General features: G+C 39.6%; 1 protein-coding gene across 1 annotated transcript in view; it reads left to right on the forward strand.

The window, feature by feature from the left end:
- Positions 1-987: 987 nt before the first annotated feature.
- The window catches only part of LOC122800436 (vomeronasal type-2 receptor 26-like), a 95,766-nt gene continuing 73,292 nt past the window's right edge, over positions 988-23,461 (forward strand). Inside the window, exons 1-2 of the mRNA XM_044069881.1 lie at positions 988-1,261; positions 15,724-16,100. Of these exons, the coding sequence (XP_043925816.1) occupies positions 988-1,261; positions 15,724-16,100 (651 nt within the window). The remainder of the gene's footprint in view (positions 1,262-15,723; positions 16,101-23,461) is intronic.

Below are 23,461 nucleotides of genomic sequence, written 5' to 3' on the forward strand. Positions count from 1 at the left end.
GCTTTTCATTTTAATTTACAGCTTCTTCACTACCTTAAGCAGGTCCAATTTACAACTTCTATGGGCAATGTACTATTCTTTGATGATCATGGCAATCCACCAGCTTATTATGATATTTTAAACTGGCAAGCGACTCCTGCTGGTTCGTTTAAATATGTTGAAGTGGGAGGTTTTCATAATAGTGGACAAAGTGGAGGTGACCTCCTTATTAATATCAGTGCAATCCTTTGGAATGGAGAATCCCTGCAGGTCTAAAAACAATGCTTCCATTTAAGGGTCTAGCTAAAAATATGCCAAGTTTTTTTTCTAAAATTGTTATTTGGTTTGTTTGCATCTGCTATTATACCTCTTGTTTTGTTAACCCTTTTTTCTTATTCTTAATTGTCTCTAATAAGCAGTATTTGCAATGTTATAATATGCTAAAAAGGCAATGCAGTATAGAACATAAGTACATGGGTTGCTTGTTCCCAGGGATTTCATTGTTTTGCATCAGTTACAAGAACATTTCTTTTTTTTGGAAACAAGTAGCCTTTTATTAGGAGTAGACAACACATGATACAGATGTGCATGCTGAAGGGGGACAATTTTTAAATATTGCTGTTATAAACTTAGAAAGTTGCTAAAATAAAAAGTCTTGTGTTTCCATGCATTTTCTGAAAGATAGGAAGTCTGAAACTCAGATACCTGTCATTATTTAGTGAATTCAGTCCTCACTGACTTACCATAAAAATCCAGAAAACCACAAATTTTACATGGAACAGACCAAAAATATGAGGCAAAAATCTGGACAGTTGAGCGGTATGATGTCACTATTTGCTCAAGTGGGTGAAATGTCTAGTGTTTGGTGACTGTGAAACTGCACAACATAGATGGGGATAAAGCATGTGCAATCACATTTGATCCTCCTTTGTTTGAGCTTGCAGAAAATTTACAGGATTTACCTCAAAACAGGAATGCAGTTTACTCCAAAATTAGACAACATACAAGATGAAGTTAGAAAGCTTATTAAAAAGGGGCAGAAAATTGAAGTGTGAAGTTCACAACCATGATAGTCAGTGCTTGTCTGAATGGAATAAACATCTGCATAAGCTCAAGTTAAATGGAGTCTGGCTGATTTTCAAGTCAGGGCATAATGAAAACGTGAGGCTCTTTGGCATTCCAGAAGGCTGGGATAATATTATGCGACTTTGCACAATTTGTTACACTGCTGCTGTCCTTATGGCTTTAACCATGAAAAAGGCAAAAATGTGCCCCAAATTTGGTAAGTGCTTCTCTTTTATTAGGTAGCAGTCAGGGCCAGCCTTAGGAGAACTGGCATCTTAAGCAAAGAGTTCCATGTAGCAACCAGGATTTGCCCACTACTCCACACATCACCCAGTGCCTTCCTGCCCGACCCCATTCAGGTATATGCATAGCATCCAGAGTAAACAAAATAGGAAGAAAAGTACTCTTCAGTGTTCTTCCTACATTCATTCAACACTTCCTAACTAGGCAGGACTGCATTCTGATAACTAAGGAAATAACTGTATTAAGCCAAGGGTCTGAGGGTCCAAGATGCCCTGAGGTACATTTCAGAGCTTTTGTTAGCAACCTGCATCATCCTATAATGGCCTGAATAATAATCCTGAATAAGGAAAAACATTGTTACTCAAGCTTTGCTTTTTCCTGCATTCTTTCAATATACCCTAACAGACCAGGACTGAACTATAATAACTAGAGAAAACTAAATTATACCGTGGGTCTGGAAGCTGCCAGAAGCTGGAAGTGATTTTAAAATTATTTTTCTAACCTTCTGATCAAATGATAGTCTGAATGAAAATGATTAAGGAAAAAACTTCAATGTTATTTTTGTACTCTGCTTTCTCTTGCATGCTTTCAACAGGCTATAAGTGACAAAGACTACACTTGGAGGAAATAAATACATTAAGCCCAGGGTCTGAGCACCACTAGGCAACCAGAAACCATGAGAGCTTTAAATGCTCTGATGTGCATTTTAGTTCTTTTTTCCAACACTTCCATCCAATTATGGCCTGCAGAAAAATCTTAAGAAATCCAGTCTTATTTTGAAGGCATAAATGTTATTGCTACCAAACATATACACAGCATGGTACCTAACCCCTACTTCCAAAACACAGCCAAGGATTGTCAGACTGGGTGAAAAAACACAGAACGTAACATTCTGCAACCTGTTGCTGTCAGACATACATCCTGCCTCCTTACATTTCCACAGAAGAGTCCTCTGTATATGCATCCACTATTTGTGAGGAAGGTGGGAAAAATGATCACAGGAATCTTTTCAATCTGAAACTCATGCACACTGTTCCTTTACAAGTTGTATTGACCCTCTGTGTACACCTATGAAGTCTGTGAGGGAAGTTATTGACTACACTGTCCCCAACACAAGCCATAGTGACATCTACACATCTCAGAGGTTTAGGAAGGAAATGAAATAAGGGCATTACACCCAGCCTCTCCCCCACCACCACCACAAAACTACAGTGAACTCCCATGCACACCTCTAAGAGCAGCCAGTTTTAGTCCAAGTGGGATACAATACTGAGGCTATTACTAAGCCTGTGTCACAATCCACATATGCAACCTTGAAGTGTGGGGTCCCCATGCAACAAAGAAGCCCTGAATGTCGGGATGTTCTGAGATGAATATTATGCTTTATTTATCAAAGCTGATTTCAACTGAGCAATCACTAGAGGCATAATTACTTTCATTCAGAGCGTCACCCCACCACCCCCACAAAACAGTTATAGCCACTTCTGCTTACAATTCAGACATTTGATTGTGATAGAAGAGGATGATGATGTAATATAGTCAATTGTTGCTCCACGCAGACAGTTGTCAGACATTAAGGCATTCCAAATAGCTTCACACATCTCAAATTAGTCCTGCAAAGCCAGAACAGTGAACAAACAACAAACATCTATTCATTTTCCTTTGCAGACAGACCCAACAATTATAGCTAATTTGTGCATCTCAGATGTTCACTTTAGTCCATCTTTCCTCACATAGATACACACTAATCTTGAAAGCCAGACAGTGACCGTTAAGACTGAGCAAAAGACAAGGGGTCAGTTACTTCAAGAGACAGTTGCAACCTCTACTGAGAAGCTATAGCTGCTTGAACGTGCACTCCAGACAACTGCAGAAATGACCACATATTGTATTTCAGCTCTGAGCTTCCACACAAAGAGAAACCACACAAAAGAATTCCAGATTTCTTCAGACAAATCATGATAATCATCCAAATGCACACTAGGCCTGTAAAGCCAGACAGTAACAGTTTAAATGAGAAAATAAGAGGTTCAATTATTTTCTACAGACAGCTCCCACCTGCTCACAGCAGTTATAGCTAAAAATGACAGCTGCGTATTGTATTTCAGCTTTGTTCCATGGAAACAATAACCGCACATTAAATGTATTACATACTGCTTCACTCAAATCATGTTAATTATACAAATGCATATTCCTCCAAAGCCAGATATTGACTTATCTAAGAAAACAAGAAGGTTGATTAGTTTTTGTAGCTTCCCCCTAGCAGTTATAGCTAAAAATGACAGTCATGTATTGTATTGTATTAGCAAAACTTCATTTACACACCCCACAAGGTGTGCAGTAGCACCTTCCTGCCCTCTAGTCATTCTCCCCATTACCTTTATGTAAAAAGAGGAGATTTAACATCAGGGAGCTGCTGCTCCCTTGTGCCCCCTCGCAATAGATTGCAAGGTTCCAAAGTGTATTAGTAAATGCTGATTTGCTGCATATGGGCATTCCTCTCTTGCCATCAGTATCTCTAAGCAATTGGTCAAACCTGCACAAAAATGGTGTGGTATATTATACCTTGTACTTTTTTATCATGCATGTTTTCTTTTTTGTGCTTTGTATTTCAGCTTTCCTCCATGGAAACTGTAACCACACAAAAGTATTCCAAGTTGCTTCTCACAAATCATGGTGATTTAGCAAAGACTCAGAATGAGCAAAAAAGCAGATGCTAGTTATATTCCCTCACAGAGTGGCCCACATTTCATTATTCAAATTCATATAGTTAGAACAAGTTTTCATCAAACATGAAAAAGCACAAAACTCCATTGTCTGGTATTTTTGACTGACTGATCCTCAGTGGTTTAGCCAGCAATAAAAATGTGCGAGAAAAACACAAGGTACAATTACATATGCAACACAAAAAATATGGGAAATGTAGAACAATGGGATATAAAGTCTCAAATTCAGGGACAAATTTTTAAATATTCTTATTAATCTAGAGAGTTGCTAGAACATTGTGTTTGTGTGCTATTTCTGAAGGCTATGAAGTCAAAACTTTATATTGTTATTAATGACTTCAGTCTTCAGCTTGTCAGAAAACCACAAATTTTAAGTGGAACAGGGCAAAAGTATGTAACAGGAAAATCTGCAAAGTTGAGATATATGGAGCAGCAGACAGACATGTAGACATTCTGCAAAATCAGGGACAGCTGAGGACTAGTCAGCACCCAGCCATCCAAAAGATATGGTTGCCTGACAGTTGTAAAAAAAAATAATATATATATATATATATATATATATATATATGCATATATATACCACTACATGGATGAATATAACCATCATCAAACTTTCTCTTCAGGCTTTGCTGGCTTCTTACTCTGTTCCACTCACAATCTGATCTGTGGTCTAGCTAGATCATGAGTAGAATGAACAAGAGGCAGAAGTTGGAAGATGGAATGCCCACATCTGTAAGACTTACTTGCTAGAGCACCACTCTTACTTCTTTCACAGGGGTGGTTTTCAGGTATTTTATAGTAAAGGAACACGTCTCTACTATAAAAAACCTGAAAAGTGACCCTTCAAGAGAAGCAAGAATGGCACACTCGGTGGCTGCCCACTTGACCTATGTCTAAAGCTGACTTTGGTGGCAATAGCAGCAAACAATTTCAAAGGGTGTTTTACTTCATTATTTCTGAAATAGAGCTGCAAATTATTTGCTTTCATGTTAAAGAAAAAAAATATGGTGGCATTGTTTATTGTTGCTAATCTTTCTGCTGAGATTTTGGAGAATATTACTTTTTGTCTATAAGAAAACTGGTGAAAAGACTAAAGGTCAGTCCTACCACCTGCTTGGCTTGAAAATTGTTGGGAATTACATGCCTATTTTGATGTATCCAATCATGCTAGAACCAATTTAACAGCCTTAGGAATTCTTTCTGCCTAATCTAACAGTAAATGATCCTCACTGTAAGCATAGGCCTTGATACTAGTTTAAGGTTCAGCGACAGTGAATGACTTAATGGACTGGTGCAAAATGTGAGTTGTGACATTTTTTTTTTAGATTCAATGTGGATTTTTTTTCCTTCAGTAAAGGCAGATACTAATCTAGGAGATGATTTAATGTTTTTCCAAAAATAATAAAATAAAATAATGTACTTCATGAATAAGCAAGCAAACTATGACAGTCATGAAAACTATTGCTTTGTTGTTTTGCCTTGCAATCCCTAAATGCAGGGGTGGCTCATGCTATTGGGCTGCAGGACCACAGCCTGCCCCCCCAGCTGTAAAAAGAAAGAAAAAAATAATTTTACAAAATAAAGCAATTAGTATACTGGCTGGCTGCAAGTCCGACTGACTGTTAAAGTCTCAGAATTGCACATGCATGCTCGGCGGCTAGTTTCTGTAAATCAGGACAGGTTTAACAGCAGTCCAGATTCAGAAGTGAAGGCATCAATGTACAGATAGCCAGAGGTCTATGTGGTTTGTAACTGCAGAAAATGGAAGGGGATTGGACTGCCACATCTCCGGTCACGTACGTGACATGGATGGCTACTGACTGGGTCTCTCTTGGCAAAGTTCATTATTTTGTGTGTGATTTGGAATGAATGAAGCTGCTGCAAGAGAATATTCATCTCAAGGTTCATTATTTTTGTGTGCTGCAAGGGAATATTCAATTAATCTCCACCAGGAATGAAGTGTGTGTGTGTGTGTGTGTGTGTGTGTGTGTGTGTGTGTGTGTGTGTGTGTGTGTGTGTGTGTGTGTGTGTGTGTGTGTGTGTGTGTGTGTGTGTGTGTAATGCCCCATTTAAATATACCCATTGGCTAGTGGCTAGAGTTATTCAGGCTCAAACCCTGTACCTTGGGTACAGGTTAGCAAGAGCCTGAATTCGCTACCACCCACCACAAAAAACTAAACTTTTTTTTTCATTTTTTTTTTTGTTCTGTCTTCTTCCTATAAAATCTCTGGTTTTTCTTTTTTTTTTTTGTAATGGACTCTAAATAATGACAGGCATTTGAATTTCAGACTTCATGTTCTTCAGAAAGCACATGGTAACACAGAACCTTTTATTTTTATTCTAGCAATTTTCTAAGTTTATAAGAGCAATATTTTAAATTTGTCCCTATTTTTGGGGCTGCATTCCCCCATTATTGGCTTTGTCCAGGTTTTTGTGCTAAGAGGTTGAGAGCTATGGTGAGAATGGAATTCACTGAATATGTTTGGGGGCTGTATTTCCCCATTATTGGCTTTGTCCAGGTGTTTTCTGCTAAGAGGTTGAGAGCTTTGGTGAGAACTGAATTTACTAAATGATGGCCATTTAAGTTTCAGTCATCTTGTCTTTCAAGAAGCAGCTGATTTGGCATAGTAGTATGCTGCTCTAACTGTAGTGCACAGGGTCATGGGTTCAAGACTTGGCAGTGAAACACATGGTGGTAACATAACTTTGTATTCTAGCAACTTTCCAAGATTATACAAGCAACGTTTAAAATGTCTCCCTGGTTTTTAGGCTTTTGTTCCCCCACCCAATAAAGTTTGGCTTTTTCTAGATTTCTTGTGCTGCACAGTTGAGCGATACAGTTGAGTGCCAAGTGGATTTTACAAGGAGCTGAGAGCTTCAGGGGAAGAGAAGTTTAGTGCTGCTTGTGTTGATTCTGCTTGTAATGTTAATAGAGTAACAGGTTGAATATTTGCTCTTGGTGCAGAAGACTGGGGGTTCTACTCCCACAGTATGTAGATGCTTTGCTGATACTGTACTGTATTGTACTTTTAAAGGAGGTGGCTGCTGCAGTCCTGAGAATGTCTTTTTTGGCAGAGAAACCTAGTAACTATGAACCTGTTATCAGTTTGCCATCCATTCTCTACTGCAATATTACTAGCTTATCATTTTTTAAAGTAACGTAGGCAATTTATTCCTCAAGGTCAACAGGCACTTTATTTGTAGATGAAACAATGACATATAAAGTTGTTTGCTAGCAGCAACCTCTTCATTAGTTACAGATCTCTTTAATGTGGAATTATTTAAATGACTTTTACTTCTGCAGAGATTGTGCATATTTACTGATACTGGTGGACTGTAGACGTCTGAGTAGACTTTTATGATGGAAATATTCTGAATTGGGCAGTTTTTTTCATTATTGGTGCATGCATTTTGTTTCATTGTTTACTGGAAAAATGTTCAAAATAATAACATTAAAATGCCCTCTAACAATTGTACTGTATTATACAAGGAATATAATTTAATACAATCAGGAAAGTGTATCAAAGAACACATGTATTTTTTGTGTGCAAGGGCCTATGATTTGAAAACAGTCCAAAGTTAATCTTTATCTGCCACTGGCCAGGTGTATTGTCTTTGAATGTGGGTTTCAATGCTGTTTCAATTAATGTGAGTTTCAAGGGCAGAGAAGTTTTAATGCAAAGTCTATTTTCATTGTAAGACCGCATTGCTTTGTTTAACAGATGTCTATTAGTGCTTGTGCTGTAAAATGTAAAATAAAACTTTTAAATTAAATCCAAATCATTGTAGAAGTAAAGCAGTATCCACATCCACATTACAGTGTTTATGGTAAATGAGACAAAATAGCCAAGTAATGGGGCATTGGAATGGCTGCAGGGGGGGCCCATTCGACCATGATTTTGTGAGGGGGGAGAAGGCAGCAAACTCAAAGACAACCATGGCTGAACTATACCTCTCAACTGTCCAGATTTTCACAGAATGAATAGATTTTTGCTTTTTATTTTTTTGGTTTGTTCCTTATAAAATTTGTGTTTTTTCTGATAAATCATTTAGGAATGAAGTCATTAAATAATGACAGACATTGAGTTTCAGTCTTCATACCCTTATTTGTTTAATTGAATATTGTGTTAGATAGTACTATATGTTATTTTTATGTGTATTTATTTGCTTCACTGAATATTGTAATCTCTCTGTCTCTCTGCAGTAAGTGGGGGGTTATTATTCTCACTTCATTGATATTCAGTGTTGAACTGTTAGCCTAGAGGGTTTCTTTGTGCTTATAAGTCTTAGTCACTTATCTCTGAATTTATTTCTGCTGAATAGCTGAATATTTGAGCCATTTGATTAGCTGTTACATACATTATCAACTTTATTACAACCTGAGATAAGTACAAATTTGCAGTGTTATAAGATAGTACTGCATTTTATTTTTCAGATAGTACTGCATTTTATTTTTCTGTGTATTTATTTGCTTCACTGAATATTGTGATCTCTCTGTCTCTCTGCAGTTAGTTTCCCATCGTCCCTCCCTGTTCTTAATGTGGTATTAATCTTGGTGGCTTTGGAACTGCCTGCTACTCCTGTAAATTTGTGTTTGAACTCTCCTCCTGGGTCCATCTCATCTGCTCACTCAACTGAGTATAGTGAGATCATATTTTGATTTCAGACACTCCTACCAGTCCCATCTGTTCAGCTCTATCCCAGCTCTATCCCAGTCTAGTGTCATTAGCTAATTCTACCTAATGCAGAGAGAACGTTTGAGTAGGCCAACCCACTTAGACCCTTAACCTTGAATTATCTTCTGTTTCTCCTTTCTCCCTTTCCACTTTACTTTGTGTTCTGACTGAGTGTGCTTCTCAGCTGATAAGTATATGTTTGGCACTTTTTAACAGTTCAGAGTTGAATTAAACAATAATTCAATTCAGTTCGGAATATAGTTTGAATAAATTGCTTTAATATTGCTACACACTCAAGTGTGCTAGCTTGCAGTGCACTTGAATTGTTTTTAGTGCTGTTTCAGCTGCTTTTCTGTAACAAAAAAAAATTCTAAGCTTGTTTCCTGCCTTTCCTGTAGCTAGTGTAGTCCAGTTACAGATTTGCTGTATCCAGGACTGTTTGTAAGCTTCTGAGCCCCCCAAGCCTTTCTGTGTTAAGGGACACCTTCTAGCTTATCAGTGGAAGTGGTAAGCACTAGGTAGCCTATCTATCAGAAGAGGAGCGGTTTCTAGACAGAAATTGTAGTTTATTGGCCATTTGGGCAGTTTTTCCATCTCTTTCAACTTTCTGGTCTAAATGCCTATGTTTGCACTTGTTTCCCGCCTTTCCTGTAACTAGCCTAGTCCAGATACAGTTTTGCTGTATCCAGGACTGCTTGTAAGCTTCTAAGCCCTCCAAGCCTTTCTGTGTTGAGGGAAGTCTTCTAGCTTATCAGTCGGAGTGGTAAGCACTAGGTAGCCTATCTACCACAGGAGGAGTGGTTTCTGGCCCAGAAATTGTAGTTTATTGGCCGTTTAGGCAGTTTTTTCTAACTCCTTCAACTTTCTGGTCTAAAAGCCCGCATTTGCGCTTTTCCCACCTTTCCTGTAACTAGTCTAGTCCAGATACAGATTTGCTGTATCCAGGACTGTATGTAAGCTTCTGAGCCCCCAAGCCTTTCTGTGTTGGAGGGAAGCCTTCTAGCTTATCAGTGGGAGTAATAAGCACTAGGTAGCATATCTACCACAAGAGGAGTGGTTCCTGGCCCAGAATTTGTAGTTTATTGGCTTTTTGGGCAGTTTTACCATCTCTTTCAACTTTCTGGTTTAAAAGCCCACTTGCACTTGTTTCCCACCTTTCTTGTAACTATTCTAGTGCAGATACAGATTTTCTGTAGCCAGGACTGCTTGTAAGCTCCTGAGAGTTGCCAAAGTCTGTTCTTCAATTTTTCCCTTAGGTCAGCTAGTTCTCTCCTCTCCTGCACTTTTACTAGCTTATTAGTCTAGCACTTTACCATAGCAGACTTCTTGTAGCAATTACTATAGCACACAAAAGTGCTACCGGCACTAAATGTTCTACAAGGAAACAGCTCCAGTACTTATTATTAATGCCCACCCCTCCAGGCATGGTTAAAGGTCAGTTCCCTGTGCTTTCTCCTGTTAATCTGGTGAACTTGGATATCTTGAGGCAATGTAGCAACTGTCTCATGTACACAGACAACCCTCTCCTCTTACCTCCCAACACTCAGACATGTGAGAGATGCACTTATATATCCAAATTGGAAGCCACGTACTCTCCAGCCAAGACCGGAATAGCTGGTCAACAGGAGAAGGTCAACATTTGCACGACACCAGATTGAACACATAGCCCTCCAGAACACACACCAGCACTGCCTTCACATAAAAACACAAACCACATACCCACCTTCGTGGAGGCTCTCAATAAAAATCTATCCAAACAGCAGAGATCTCCAAGGCAGAAACACAGTCAACCACCACAACACAACACTAATCATGAGACACATAACTCTCCTAAACAGTGTGCCATTCAATCAAAGCCAACAGCATGCCTGTCACACGAGTCATAGGTGACTCGATAGTGAGACACACTGATGTCCCACTCACTAGGTTGAATAAGGAAAAAGTAACAGTCAGCTGCCTGTCAGGTGCCAGGATCTGCCATATAATGCATGCACTCAGGTCCCTCAACAACAGGTACAAATATGAATCTGTTATTGTACAGGTGGGTGTGAATGACCTGAGACATACCTCCCTTGACTACATGAAAAGAGACATGGAGGAGCTCTCAGATTATGTAGCCCAGGTGGGTATGACCCTAGCCCTGAGCAGCATCCTACCATCACCCAGAATGATATCACAGTACAAACAGAAAATGATTGATTTCAACAATTGGCTAAGTTTCTGGTGTCATTCTAAGGGGATCCAGTATCTGTCTGCCTGGGATGACATGATTGACGGGCCTCAATGCTTTGCCAGAGATGGCTTGCATCTGTCACCCCTGGGCTTCTGGATACTAGCCAAGGCTCTTGCCACCCCTATAGTGCCTTTTTAGGTGGTGTTCCAAAGACCAAATTATCACCATAACAGTTACAAATAAATGCAATCTAAGGGTCATGCTGCTCAACACAAGAATTCTAAATCTCAAAATGAACTCACTCAAAGCACTCCTTAAAATGGAGAACATCAACATTTGTGCTGTAACAGAGACCTGGCTCAAGGCAGCAGAAGGCACCCCTGTACTACCGGGCTATAACTCATTCCACACCTTTCGGCCCCAGAAGTTGGACCGAACCTCCAAATGTGTTGGTGTTTCCATATTCATAAAGGATGCAGACACCTCCAGACTGGTAGCCCAACATAATGCATCAGAGATACTTCAGGTGCAGCTAACATTGGGTAAAACAGCAATTCAGGTTGTAACTTGTTACAGGTCCCCAACCATGTCCCAAGACACTCACTCCACATTCCTAAGCACCCTGGAAAATATTAAGGTCCAACCTAACACACTCATACTGGGCAACTTTAACTACCCCTCCATTAACTGGGAAAACTACACATGTACCAATACACTTAGCCAACGTTTCCTAGAATTCATTAGTTCCAATGCCCTGGACCAGCTCATTCTTGCTCCCACTAGAGGTAGCAACATCCTTGACCTGGTCATTACTAACATGGGTGACCATTGCTCTACAGCAATAGTCAACACCTTCCTGGTTAGATCTGACCACAAACTAATCACCTTGGAAATCCATATCCCTCCCACCCTTGCAAAGAAAACCACCATGAAAAACTTCTCCAAAGCTAACTTTGGGCTCCTAAGAATAGAGGTGGCTAACTTCACGGCACCCATGCAAATGGAGAATAGTTGCATGACCACTGAATCATACATCAATGCACTGTACAAACACGTACACAAATGCATGGATCTCGCCATACCCAATAGAACCAAGACACTCTCCTCCAAAAAAAGGAAGCCAATCTGGTGGTCCCCTGCCATAAACAAACTCTACAACAGAAGGAGGAAACTGATTCAGAATAAGTTGAAGTCCCAAAACTGAAAAATCTCCCTTATCAGCCTGAACAAAAAGTTGAGATCCCTCATCAAATCCTCTAAAGTTAGCTATGAAAACAGAATTGCAGCAAATAGTAAAGACAACCTCAAGGCCTCCTACAGTTATGTAAAGAACCTCCATGGCAATACCCAGATTTGCTCTGAGCTACTTCACAATGGTACATCCTATACAGAGCCAACAGATATTGCCAATATACTGGCTGACAGATTCAGTGCCAACTTTTCCCCTCTCCCCCCAAAGGACCAATCACAATACCAGTAGATTGCCAGACACCTAGTATTACCGCTGCACAGGTTAAAACAGCACTGTCCAAGGCCAGGAATACAGCCTCTCTGGGAACTGACAATATTCCTGGCTGTGTTCTACATGAACTACAGAGTGAACTGGCACCTCACCTGTGTGCCCTGTTCAATCACAGCCTTACCTCAGGTTTTGTCCCTACCAAATGGCGCACTGCTATAGTCATCCATCTCCACAAAGGAGGAGCGACTACAGACCCTGGGAACTATCACCCCATTAGCCTGACAAGTATGATATGCAAAGGTATGGAAGCATCATCATGGACCTAATAAATAAGGATATAGGGAATCTCCAAACTCTGGATCCCACACAGTTTGGTTTTGTGAAGGGTAGATCATGCCTGCTCAACTTGGTTGACTTATCTGAGTCAGTCACCAGAGCTGTGGATGAAGGCAAGGTGGTTCATACAGCCTACCTTGATCTGTCCAAGGCCTTTGATACAATTTCCCACTCAGGAATCATAGAAAAACTCACTAAGCTAGACATCAACCCCTATATCAATAGGTTGGTTGCAAACTGGCTCATAGATAGAACCCACTATGTGAAAGTAGCTGACTCCAAGTCAGACTGCTGATCAGTCACAAGTGGAGTCCCACAGGGATCAGTCCTGGGTCGTCTCCTGTTTGGTATCTACTTCTCAGAAGTCCAATCCAACACAAAGGGACTCTGGCTGACAAAGTTCAAAGACGATTGCAAGTTGGGTGCCATTATTAACTCCCCAAGTGATGTTGACATCCTACAGAAAGGCCTCACTGAGACCAATGACTGGTGCCAGAACCATGGCCTTAAGCTCAATGCCAAAAAAATGTGTCGTCATCCCCTTTGGGAAAACCCAGTTCCCATTAACTACCACATCAATGGTAGTCCACTGAACACAGAAGGTGCTATAAGAGATCTGTGAACACAGGTTGACATCAACCTCTCTTTCGACCACCACACTGCCACTGTGTTCAGAAAGTCCTTTGATGTGGTACATCTCATTACTAAGGGTTTTGCATCCAGGAAGAAAGAGGTCATTGTCTCCCTCTACTCTTCCCTCATTAGGCCAATCATCGAGTACAATGCCCCATTTGGCATGTACCTCACTGGACACCTGCAACAACTGGAGAGGGTACAAAAGTACCATATGAAGAGGATCCTAGGCCTTAAACACTTGTCATATATGGACAGACTCAAAAAACTCCAACTATTCTCTGCCTCATATCACCTACTTAGAGGTGATCTCTGCTTGACTTATAAAGCCATGTCTGACCCAGGAGCTCAGCAAAATGGACAACTGCTTTAATGAACAAGCACAAAAACAATCCACAGCAAGCTAAATCATAGCAGCACAGCACAGCAAATAAAATTGCAAAGCACAAGCAACAGCACAATAACACTGTAAAGTTAATCCACATACGTTTTTGTCACAATAACTTCATCAGATACCTAACCTCTCTTCCTTTGATGAATAAATAAACTAATCTAATTCAAATGAACCAATGAGTGAACAAATTCAATTACACATGCAAAATGCATTGAAACACATGAACCTTAAAGGTGAATGAATCTAAAAGTTAAAATTAAAATTTTATATATTAAATAGATATAATAAATAGATATGTATATATATATATATATATTGTTATATAAAATGCTTCAAACATAAACCTTAGTTAAAATTGCTTTGTTAAATATAAGTATTACCAGCACAAACCTGAAATGCTTCTAAAAATTTTTTCAAATGCAGAAGCCAAATTGAATCCAAAATACAATGAAATAACACCATCTTGTGGAAATTAAATTAAATGCATGTTCATCTTGTTAAAAGATAAATACATGTATTATTATTAAAATAAACCATAAAATGCTTGCATATATAATATATAAAAGTATTTAAAAATATAAATATAAATATTATAATAATATATAGGAATATAGGGTGCTATATTGGCAAATTATTCTTGATGCAAGTTTTGCCCCTGGTTTAAATGAAATGTTATCCTTGAAACCTGTGCTGAAATTAAGATCAGCTATAGTATGTCATTATTATAATTTTATTTTAGTTTTAACTTTTAGATTCATTCACCTTTAGGGTCGGGCGGCATGATACCAGGGTAATCCTATGGGCTAGGCTTTTAAAGGCTGAAGGGTCACTAGTCTAGTACACACCTATAAACCTATGAACCTATAAAAATACATGATAAAGCAAGAACTGTTATTCTATCAACTAAATTTATACAAGAGCAATTTTTAGTACTGTTTGTTTGTTCACCCAATATATTTGGCCTTATCCAGATTTCCTGCATTAAGAAGTTGAGAGGTACGCACAAATAAATCACTTTATAGAATTAGGTATATCCAAACCTTTCAACTGTCCCCGATTTTGGCGCAAAATGTTGCTCTCCCCCTAATAATCCCTCCACAAAATGGCAATTTTAGAAGAAAATGTCTAGGGTTTACAATTAATAAATAATTGTAATGATCAGAGTTATAGATTACTTTTATCTCAGAAATGCATGTAGATTCTGTTATTTTTGTCAGTTGCTCAACTTAACAGTACTAATATCAAAAAGTGTCCCTTCTTTGACAGGTTTCCAGCTGTATTGTGTGGCTATTTTATATTTTTGAATCACATTTTTGGTCTGTTTTTCATAAAATTGTGGTTTTCTGGCAAATTAGTGGCAGATCATTAAAGATTGAAGTTAGAAAACAATGACAGACATTTGAGTTTCAGATTTCATACGCTTCAGAAAATGCATCCTAATTCAAGACCTACTATTCTATTATCTTTCTAAGTTTATAAGAGCAATATTTAAAAAACTGTCCTTATTTTTGGACATTTGTCCCATTTCTGTTTATGGCTTTGTCCAGATTTCTTACTCTGAGGTTGAGAGGTATGACAGATTTGTCAGGGCCATCACCATCAGCCAGAGACATTTCAAATTGTGACATACTTGTTATACCCCACTCCCCCATGTAGTGACTCTGGATGTGTCCAAGCAAGGCAAGGAGCAGTTATGCAGAGTAAATGTGAAGAGTATCCCCCCATCTAAGGTAGACACAAGTACTGCAGTGGCTTTTCATCTGTCCTTGATATTGCAGAATGTTCTGGTTTTCTGTCATATTTTTATACTGTTGAATTATGCTTCTTATTATTCAGAAAATGCATGTTGTTGCAGTGCCTGTTTCTCTGTGTTTAAGTAGCAATGCTTTAATGACCATCAGGTAAGCTTGTCTGAGATTGTAAGATGCAAGTAAGCTTTAATAGGCATACTATTGAATTGGAAAAGTGTATTACACAAATGAATAGTATGACCACATACCTTAAATTTACATCTAACTTTTCATCTGCCAAAATAGAATTTTTGGATGTTTATGTAGAGAGAGTGATGGATAACTATATCAACACTGGTGTCTATAGGAAGAAATGCTACAAAAATGCACTTCTTCATAGACGTAGCATGCACCCTCAACACATATTTAGTAACATTATTAAAGGGCAAGGAATGAGGATTTCACGTCTTAATGCAACAGAAAATGGCTATAAAAAAGAGATTAATGTCTTTAAGGAAAGGCTATCTAAACGTGGTTATAAATATTCAGAGATAGAAAATGGTTTACAGAGTATAGATCTTCTAAGAGAAAACAGAGCTGCACCATACTACTCTGAATGTACTGATATTTATAACAAGCAAAATAGTAGAATTTTAGAACTGAAGATACCCATGTTCTATACTGTAGATAATAAGAACATAATGGACGTTATTAATCATCATTGCTGTATTTTAACTACCGACATAGAGATAAGAAAAATTGTTGGGATAGGCCTAAGTTTCAATACAAAAACAAACCCAATCTCAAAAGATTGCTCTGTTATTCTTCTGAAGAGCACAATACTGTAAATTATATAGGGACTAATCCGTGCGGAAAGTGTAATTTTTGCTCATACATTAATATAGGTGATAGCTTTATACATCCAGACACAGGTCAGCTCTTTAAATTTTGAGTGTCTGCTGATTGCAGCACCATTCATGTTGTTTACCTTGCTGTTTGCCAAGTATGTTCCTCATTCTATGTTGGTAAAACCAATAGGGTTTTCCATAATAGAATGAGAGAACACCTTTATGCCATTAGGGTTGGCTATGTAAATAATGCCTTAGCGAAACATACATTGGCTAATGGCCATGAGCATGCTTTCTGCTTCATGGTCATAGACATAGTAACACCTAGAATAAGGGAAGGTAACATAAGGAATGGCACAGAGAAAAAGGAAATAAACTGGATAATGAGAATGAGTGCAGATAAAGGTAGAGGCCTCAATGAGAGGGCCTCACTTAAACCTATTTTGAGATCTAGAGGTTTAATTACTAGATAGCAGATTTGCCATTGTATGATTCATCTCAATATATATACCTACACTAATAATTATAACATTTTCATTAGTGTATATCCTTTATTTGTATATATATCTTTGCCATCAAGTGTTATCTAACTTTAATATCAGCAACAGACATTTAGTTATGTTGCATCCTATTTGTATAGCATGAATTGTAGCCATAGGATGTTTTCATAAACGTATATACGTTTTAGCAATTTCTTATTTGCATATTTATATATATCATTTGTATTTATGTTTCAGCCATTAAGTGTTATCTAACTTTAACACCAGCAGTAGACATTTAGTTATGTTGCATTCTATTTGTATAGCATGAATTGCAGCCATAGGATGTTTTTATAATTTATATATGTTTCAGCGATCTCTTATATGCGCATATATCTCTGCCATTATGTGTTACTTAATTATAGCACCAGCAGTCTAGACACTTAGTAAAGGTGCATTTTATATGTATAGCATTAGTTGCAGCCATAGGGTGTTTTTACAATCTTGTTTATAGTTATTTTTATACTAGATTATTTTAGAATTTATATATACATATTTAGATATTTGATGTTGCTAATATGAATAGATACATAGTAGTTATGAATACAATTGTAATGTAAAGTAGTTAGTTGTATACAATAAGATATACATATTTTTAATTGTTAATTGAATAATTACCTTTGTACCATGTGATGAATATATAAGGAAATGTTTTTGCAGTTAGAAATTTTTATGGTCTGATGAAGCGGTTTGTGAAAGCGCTCACGTTTGTGCACGAATTAAAAGACTAACAGTTTTACTTCTAAGACTGGATTATTCGACTCCTGGTGGTTGCCTTTTCCTATCTTTGGCTATTGGATTTGATACTATTAAAAACTTATCAACATTGAAAGCCTTTTCATTGTTGCCATGCAGAGAATATTTACATAACTAGATAACATAAATGCATATGACAGTATTTGTAATAAAGGACAGGATTACAGTATTTCAGAACCTCATTATATTTGTTGGGGACCTGCAGTCATCTTTGCAGGCTTTACCCATAAACTAAACAGAATGCCAATCTATCATGTGTGTTCCATAACCTGTGCAGTAATCCTTTAAGCAATGTATCTGGTGCTTGTTTCTTGTTTTCTATTCATTTTTTACTTTGATCATGTTTTCCCCTGAAACAAGTAGACAAGAAGATAGTTGTTGTCAGGCAGCAGGTCTTTTTGGATAAGAAACATTTTCACAAGTGGGGGTATCACAGAGTTTGCTACTTTCAGCATGTTACTTGGTACTTTTATAAAGCTGAATATAAATTATAATTAGAACTGCAGTGCAAGGAGAAGTGGTTTGAGTTGAGTGCTGCTTGCTTTTTTATGTCTGATTTTGACTGGCATTCCATTTATGTATTTTAAAAGTAATTAATTTTTTCATGCCTCACAACCTTTTTGTTTCCATCTAGATATTAAGTAAGCTGTCATGTAGCCAATGCATTGAAATATTTTTTTCTTCTCCACTTCATTTTGTCTTGATTGGACTCTCATAATGATGGTTTGGCACCCAGGGCAGCGTATTTAATTAAAGTCCCAGTTTTTGTGGTTTTGAGCATAGCTCCAACACTTTCTAGTTGGCCCCCCTTTATGGTTGGCTCCACCCATTCAGCTGTCTCCTGCAGCTCCCCGTTGATTTGAAGTCACCATCCGTCACTGCATAAATGTGAACAGAATTCATATTGCTACTAACCAGAGGAAGATAGAAGTTACACGTGAGCAAAATATTCATTTATGTATCTAGGAGACTGTGATAATTTTAATAAAAGCAAACACATTCCTGGATAAGCATATAAATGTCTCAATTAAAGGCTAGGCTATGAAACATGCATTTGTATAATATTAGATGTTTTGCAAAGTATCTAGAGATAACTAAGTTTAGAACTTTATAGGAAGTTTCTGACTCCATATATGCTCCATTCAAAGATTATGGAGTTTTATTACTAGACAGACAAAGGATTTCAAGTACCAGGAAACATACTCCCCAGGATTCAACAAGCTCTGCACAGCGTGCAGGAATAGTGCAAGAGCTGCTACAATCAATATGGCCGACGAGTGATCCATGAACAAGCTCCCGGGATATGCACGAGCACTCCTACACTATTCCTGCTGGGACACAGCTCCTGTATGCTAATCTCCATTTACAGTTGAAAACCATGCAAATGAGGTGTATTAGTGATCCAGGAAGCAGGCAGGCGTCTGTGCAGGAACAGTGTAACCTGCAGAAATGTATTCGGCTACTAACCAAATACATTTCTGCAAATTACAAAACGGAGGCATGACACCTCCAAAGAAAGCATCTGTTCAATGTAGTAGGCATGCCATGGCCAAATATATGGCCATTGGCATGGGAAATAGTTGCAAAATTATAAAAAATAACTTTTATTTTTTTTTTGCCTGATATCGGCCTTTTAAGCATAGGGCAGCGGTGCACAAACAGGATCGGCCCGAAAATAAGAAACAAGTTGGAAATAAGCTTTTAAACCAAAATCAGCATTCTGCCATAATAGGCAATGGCATGCATAAGACAAAAATACCATGGAATAGTAGTTGATAAGGGGGAAGGCTGAATGTCAGTTTTGTAACCATGCATTAGCAGTCAGTTTTATGCAAATGAGGGGATTGATACCAAATCACAGATTTCCCCTCAGTGTTAGCTTGCACCCAACCATGTAGGTGTAGCAACACCATGGTATAAGCATAAGAGGTAGATGACCTCATAAGGGGGAGTTTCATGCATGCTGTAAGCTTATTGGAGCTCTGTGGCCAAATTTGCCCTTAACTAAGCACAGCTAAGGAAGGAGGGGGTGTGCCTGAGGCTGCAGTGTATACATTTCCTACATGGGTGTTTGCAACGCGCACTAGGTTTTAAACAAAAAAAAAAAAAAACAGGAAATAGCAGCTTTGTTCACATCTGAGCACTGGGTATGCACGGCATGCCTCGGAGCTTAAACAGGAAGGCAATGGGAAGGGAAAACAGCAGTAGGAAGGCAATCAAGGAGAACTAGCATAGCTGGCAGGTGAAATGTATCAGAATCAGCCAATTACACAGGCAGCACCCCCGCCCAGCCCAGCACACTACTATAAACTATGCAGACACCTTTGATTCTGTTTTTTCCCGAAACTCTATACCACTGGTGTATACAGATGGGGAAATTTTACCTTAAAAAACTAACAAAATAATTGGGGCTGCTATCGCTCTCATACATCAATATGTGGAAGAGACGGAGGGTAGTGAGGATGAAAATGCTGATGACCAACCCACAGTGAGGAGAAAGAGAAGAGTGTACAGACCCAGGGTAACCTACCAGGGGCTACATGAGTTGGAGATAGTGGAGCACTATTGGGTGGACAGGGACATCCTACAGCAAACTGTTGAGCTGTGCTGGCCATGCCTCATACACAGAACCAACAGAGGGAAACCCATCCCAGTGGATACCAAGGTATGTGTAGGCTTAAGAATACTTGCCACAGGTACCTTCCAAAGACCAACTGGGGATATCATGGGGATATCACAGGCATCAGCATCCAGGGTACTCCACCAGTTCCTGCATGCCATGTCAGCACATTCTGGTGAGCACATATATTTCCTCAACACCCATGATGCATTGACCAGCAATATGCGTCTCTTCCACCAAATAGCATAATACCCTAAGGTAGTAGGTGCTATAGACTGCATGCACATACACATCAAAGGACCCCTGATGAGTGGGGTAGGGTCTACATAAACCGCAAGGGTTTCCTCTCCTTCAACTGCCAGGTTGTGTGTGATGCCCAGGGCATTATAATGAATGTATGTGCTGGTAGCCCTGGAAGCTATCACGACTCCCACATCTGGCATATGACACAGCTGTACCAGAGATTTGCCAGTGGGGACATCTCTTATGGCCACCTAGTGGGGGATGCTGGTTATGCACTGGAGCTATGACTGATGACACCTATCAGAAATGCACACACACCCGAAAAAGAACTCCATAATGTGGCACACGCAAAAACCAGAATCATAATAGAGCATGTGTTTGGGAAGTTCAAGTCACAATTCCAGTGCCTGGACATATCTGGTGGAGCCTTGCAGTACTCTCCAGCTACATATACACAAAGTTTCATTGTATGTGCCATGATACACAATATGATCCTGCGGAAACAGCTGCAGCAGGAACAGCACAGGGCAGGGCCACACAGGCCCCCACCATTGCCAAGGCCAGCACAGGCACAGAGTGACTCAGAGGATGAACAACTTGAGCCTGCCCATGTAGGCAGAAGGAGGCATGCCCAGTATGCCCAGGCTTTGACAAAGAGGCAATGCATAGCACATACATTGACATGGTAGGAACCCAGGGAATGACAACTCTCTCTGACTCGCACATACAGTAAAAGAGATGCCAAACATGACACTACCCATGCTTTACCATGTATAGGGAGTGTACTATGTGCATCCAACATAGTCAGCCCTCCAGCACCATCCCCAATACAGGCACAGCAACAAGGTAAGTCACTCTTCCTATCAATTGCTGAATGGAGTAGTATGTTCTGCTAGTTGTATTTATGGTATGGATGTGAGCATGCAAGAGAATCGGGTGGCTGAATGGGATTGTAGCAGATAGTGGACACCTATATGGGCAGCAAGAAATCCATAACAAATATTGGAGTCAACAAAGTAGGCAGTACTAAACAAGGTGACAATCCCACTGCAGTACATGTGGTGGTCCAAATGTGTGTCCATAGGATACACACATGCAAGTCAGGGAGGCTCACATACACAACAACAGCCTCAGCCAGCCAGGCAGGTGTAGATGACCATAAAGAAAGGTTGTGCTAAGGCCTCCAATCAATGGCAATGGAGAATAGCCCCCCATCCAGACCTACACAGAAAGACTACAACAGGTCAGGCAGTTGTATGCTTTTTTTTCTGAAGGGTAAGAAGTCTAAAACTGAAATGTAGGTCAATAAAACCTAAGATCTGTATGCTACTGATATGCCTCTAGTCTGCATGATAGGTCAGAATACAAAACAAAATGGAAGCCAACAGAGTATCTGAAATACCAGTGCAGTCATAGCAAATGTTTACAGTTGTCAGGTGTGCCCCCCTCCCCCACAATCCTATGTAGAAATGCAGCAACATGTACCTGTAGGTATAATAACAGTGGAGCACAGATTACCTGAGCTGGCCCAATTTACAGGATAGATTGTTGGATGTGTACATTATGCAGGTCTCTGTGTGTTATGTTGTTGTGTGCTGTATATTGTGTGGAAGTGGTCAGCAGGTAGGCATGGAGGGTTGTGTCCTGGTGGCCTATGGCCAGTACTGTCGATGGCAGGGACATGTTCTGACAACTGCAGTGCCAACCACAATGCATCCCAGCAAGACAAAATTCAGCAGTCATCCATACTCATTGTTCAGATGTCAATATCTGTCACCGTCTGAAAGATGGACATGCCATGAATGTGGGCCCAGACATACACACAGTACACAGGTGGAAGTACCCGAGATAGAGTACATAAAATGTAACTGTCAACTGCACACACCTTTGGAATTGTACATACAGGTTAGCAGCACATTAGTTGTCTGTGTAGTATGGAATACTGATGTAGACTGGCCAATCACTGGCAGACCACAAAAGGCACAGTTATGAAGTAATGAGAGACTGCCTATGTCCCCACAAGTCAGCATAAGGGGAATTCCCCAGGTATATCTGTGAGTCAGCTGCAAGAAGCTTCCATATCACACATGCACTCAGCTCACCCCACCATCAGCCACAGGTTTATCACAGGTCATATCCCTGCTGTTGGTAATGAGTAGAGTATGACCCCCACTTCTGTATGGGAATACCCACAGAATGCAACATGCTGAAGAGGTGTCCCATGCAGGTGTGTCCCTAGCTATAAGCAGCATCCTGCCAGCATCCAGAACAATGGATTGATATGGACAGGAACTATTGCCATTAACAACTCGCACACTTACCATCACCCCACGAGAATCCAGTGGCTTGTAGCCTGGGAATGTAGGAGTGACAGAATGCAGTGGCCTGCTACAGATGGCCTGCATCACTACCAAATTGCCTACAGTTCTCTGTCAAAGGCTTGTGCCTCACTCATACTGCCAATGTATGTCATCTCACGTTGTCCCAACTAACAACATAACACAGTTCACAGAACACAAATGCAAGGCCATGTTAACAAATCCCAGTAGCATGCCAACCATGTTCTACTGCATGAACTGTGGACCAACCCTAAATAACACTGGGATGAAGGGATAACTGTAGGGATAATTCTCAGATATTACTCACATAATGTTAGGAAGAGGACAGAATAACAGAGTGTTGGGGGGGGTGTAGAAGCATGGATGCCAAGGAGTGTGTGAAGTCTGAAACTCTGAAGTGTACCCATACTACCCCTGCCTGCAAACCCAGTAACGGGTGGCTACAAACTTGCTTGTAAGCCACAGTGTGAAGGGGAACTGACCAGATATATAAGCCCTGCCTCTGGGTAACCTGGGTGAATCTGTACAGCTGAGAGGTATGGCCACAGCAGGATATGGCCATTCTGTTATGTTGATAGAAGTACATGCAGGGGATCCTCAGCCACCATTGTACCAAGGTGCTGGACCATTTACACAGACCCATCAGCAAGTGTCTGCAGCTACCCCTCCAGAATGGCATGAGTGTGCAAGAATATGTAG

This window comes from Protopterus annectens, chromosome 4.part0 (assembly GCF_019279795.1).
Source record: "Protopterus annectens isolate FY-2018-M chromosome 4.part0, PAN1.0, whole genome shotgun sequence".
NCBI lineage: Eukaryota > Metazoa > Chordata > Ceratodontiformes > Protopteridae > Protopterus > Protopterus annectens.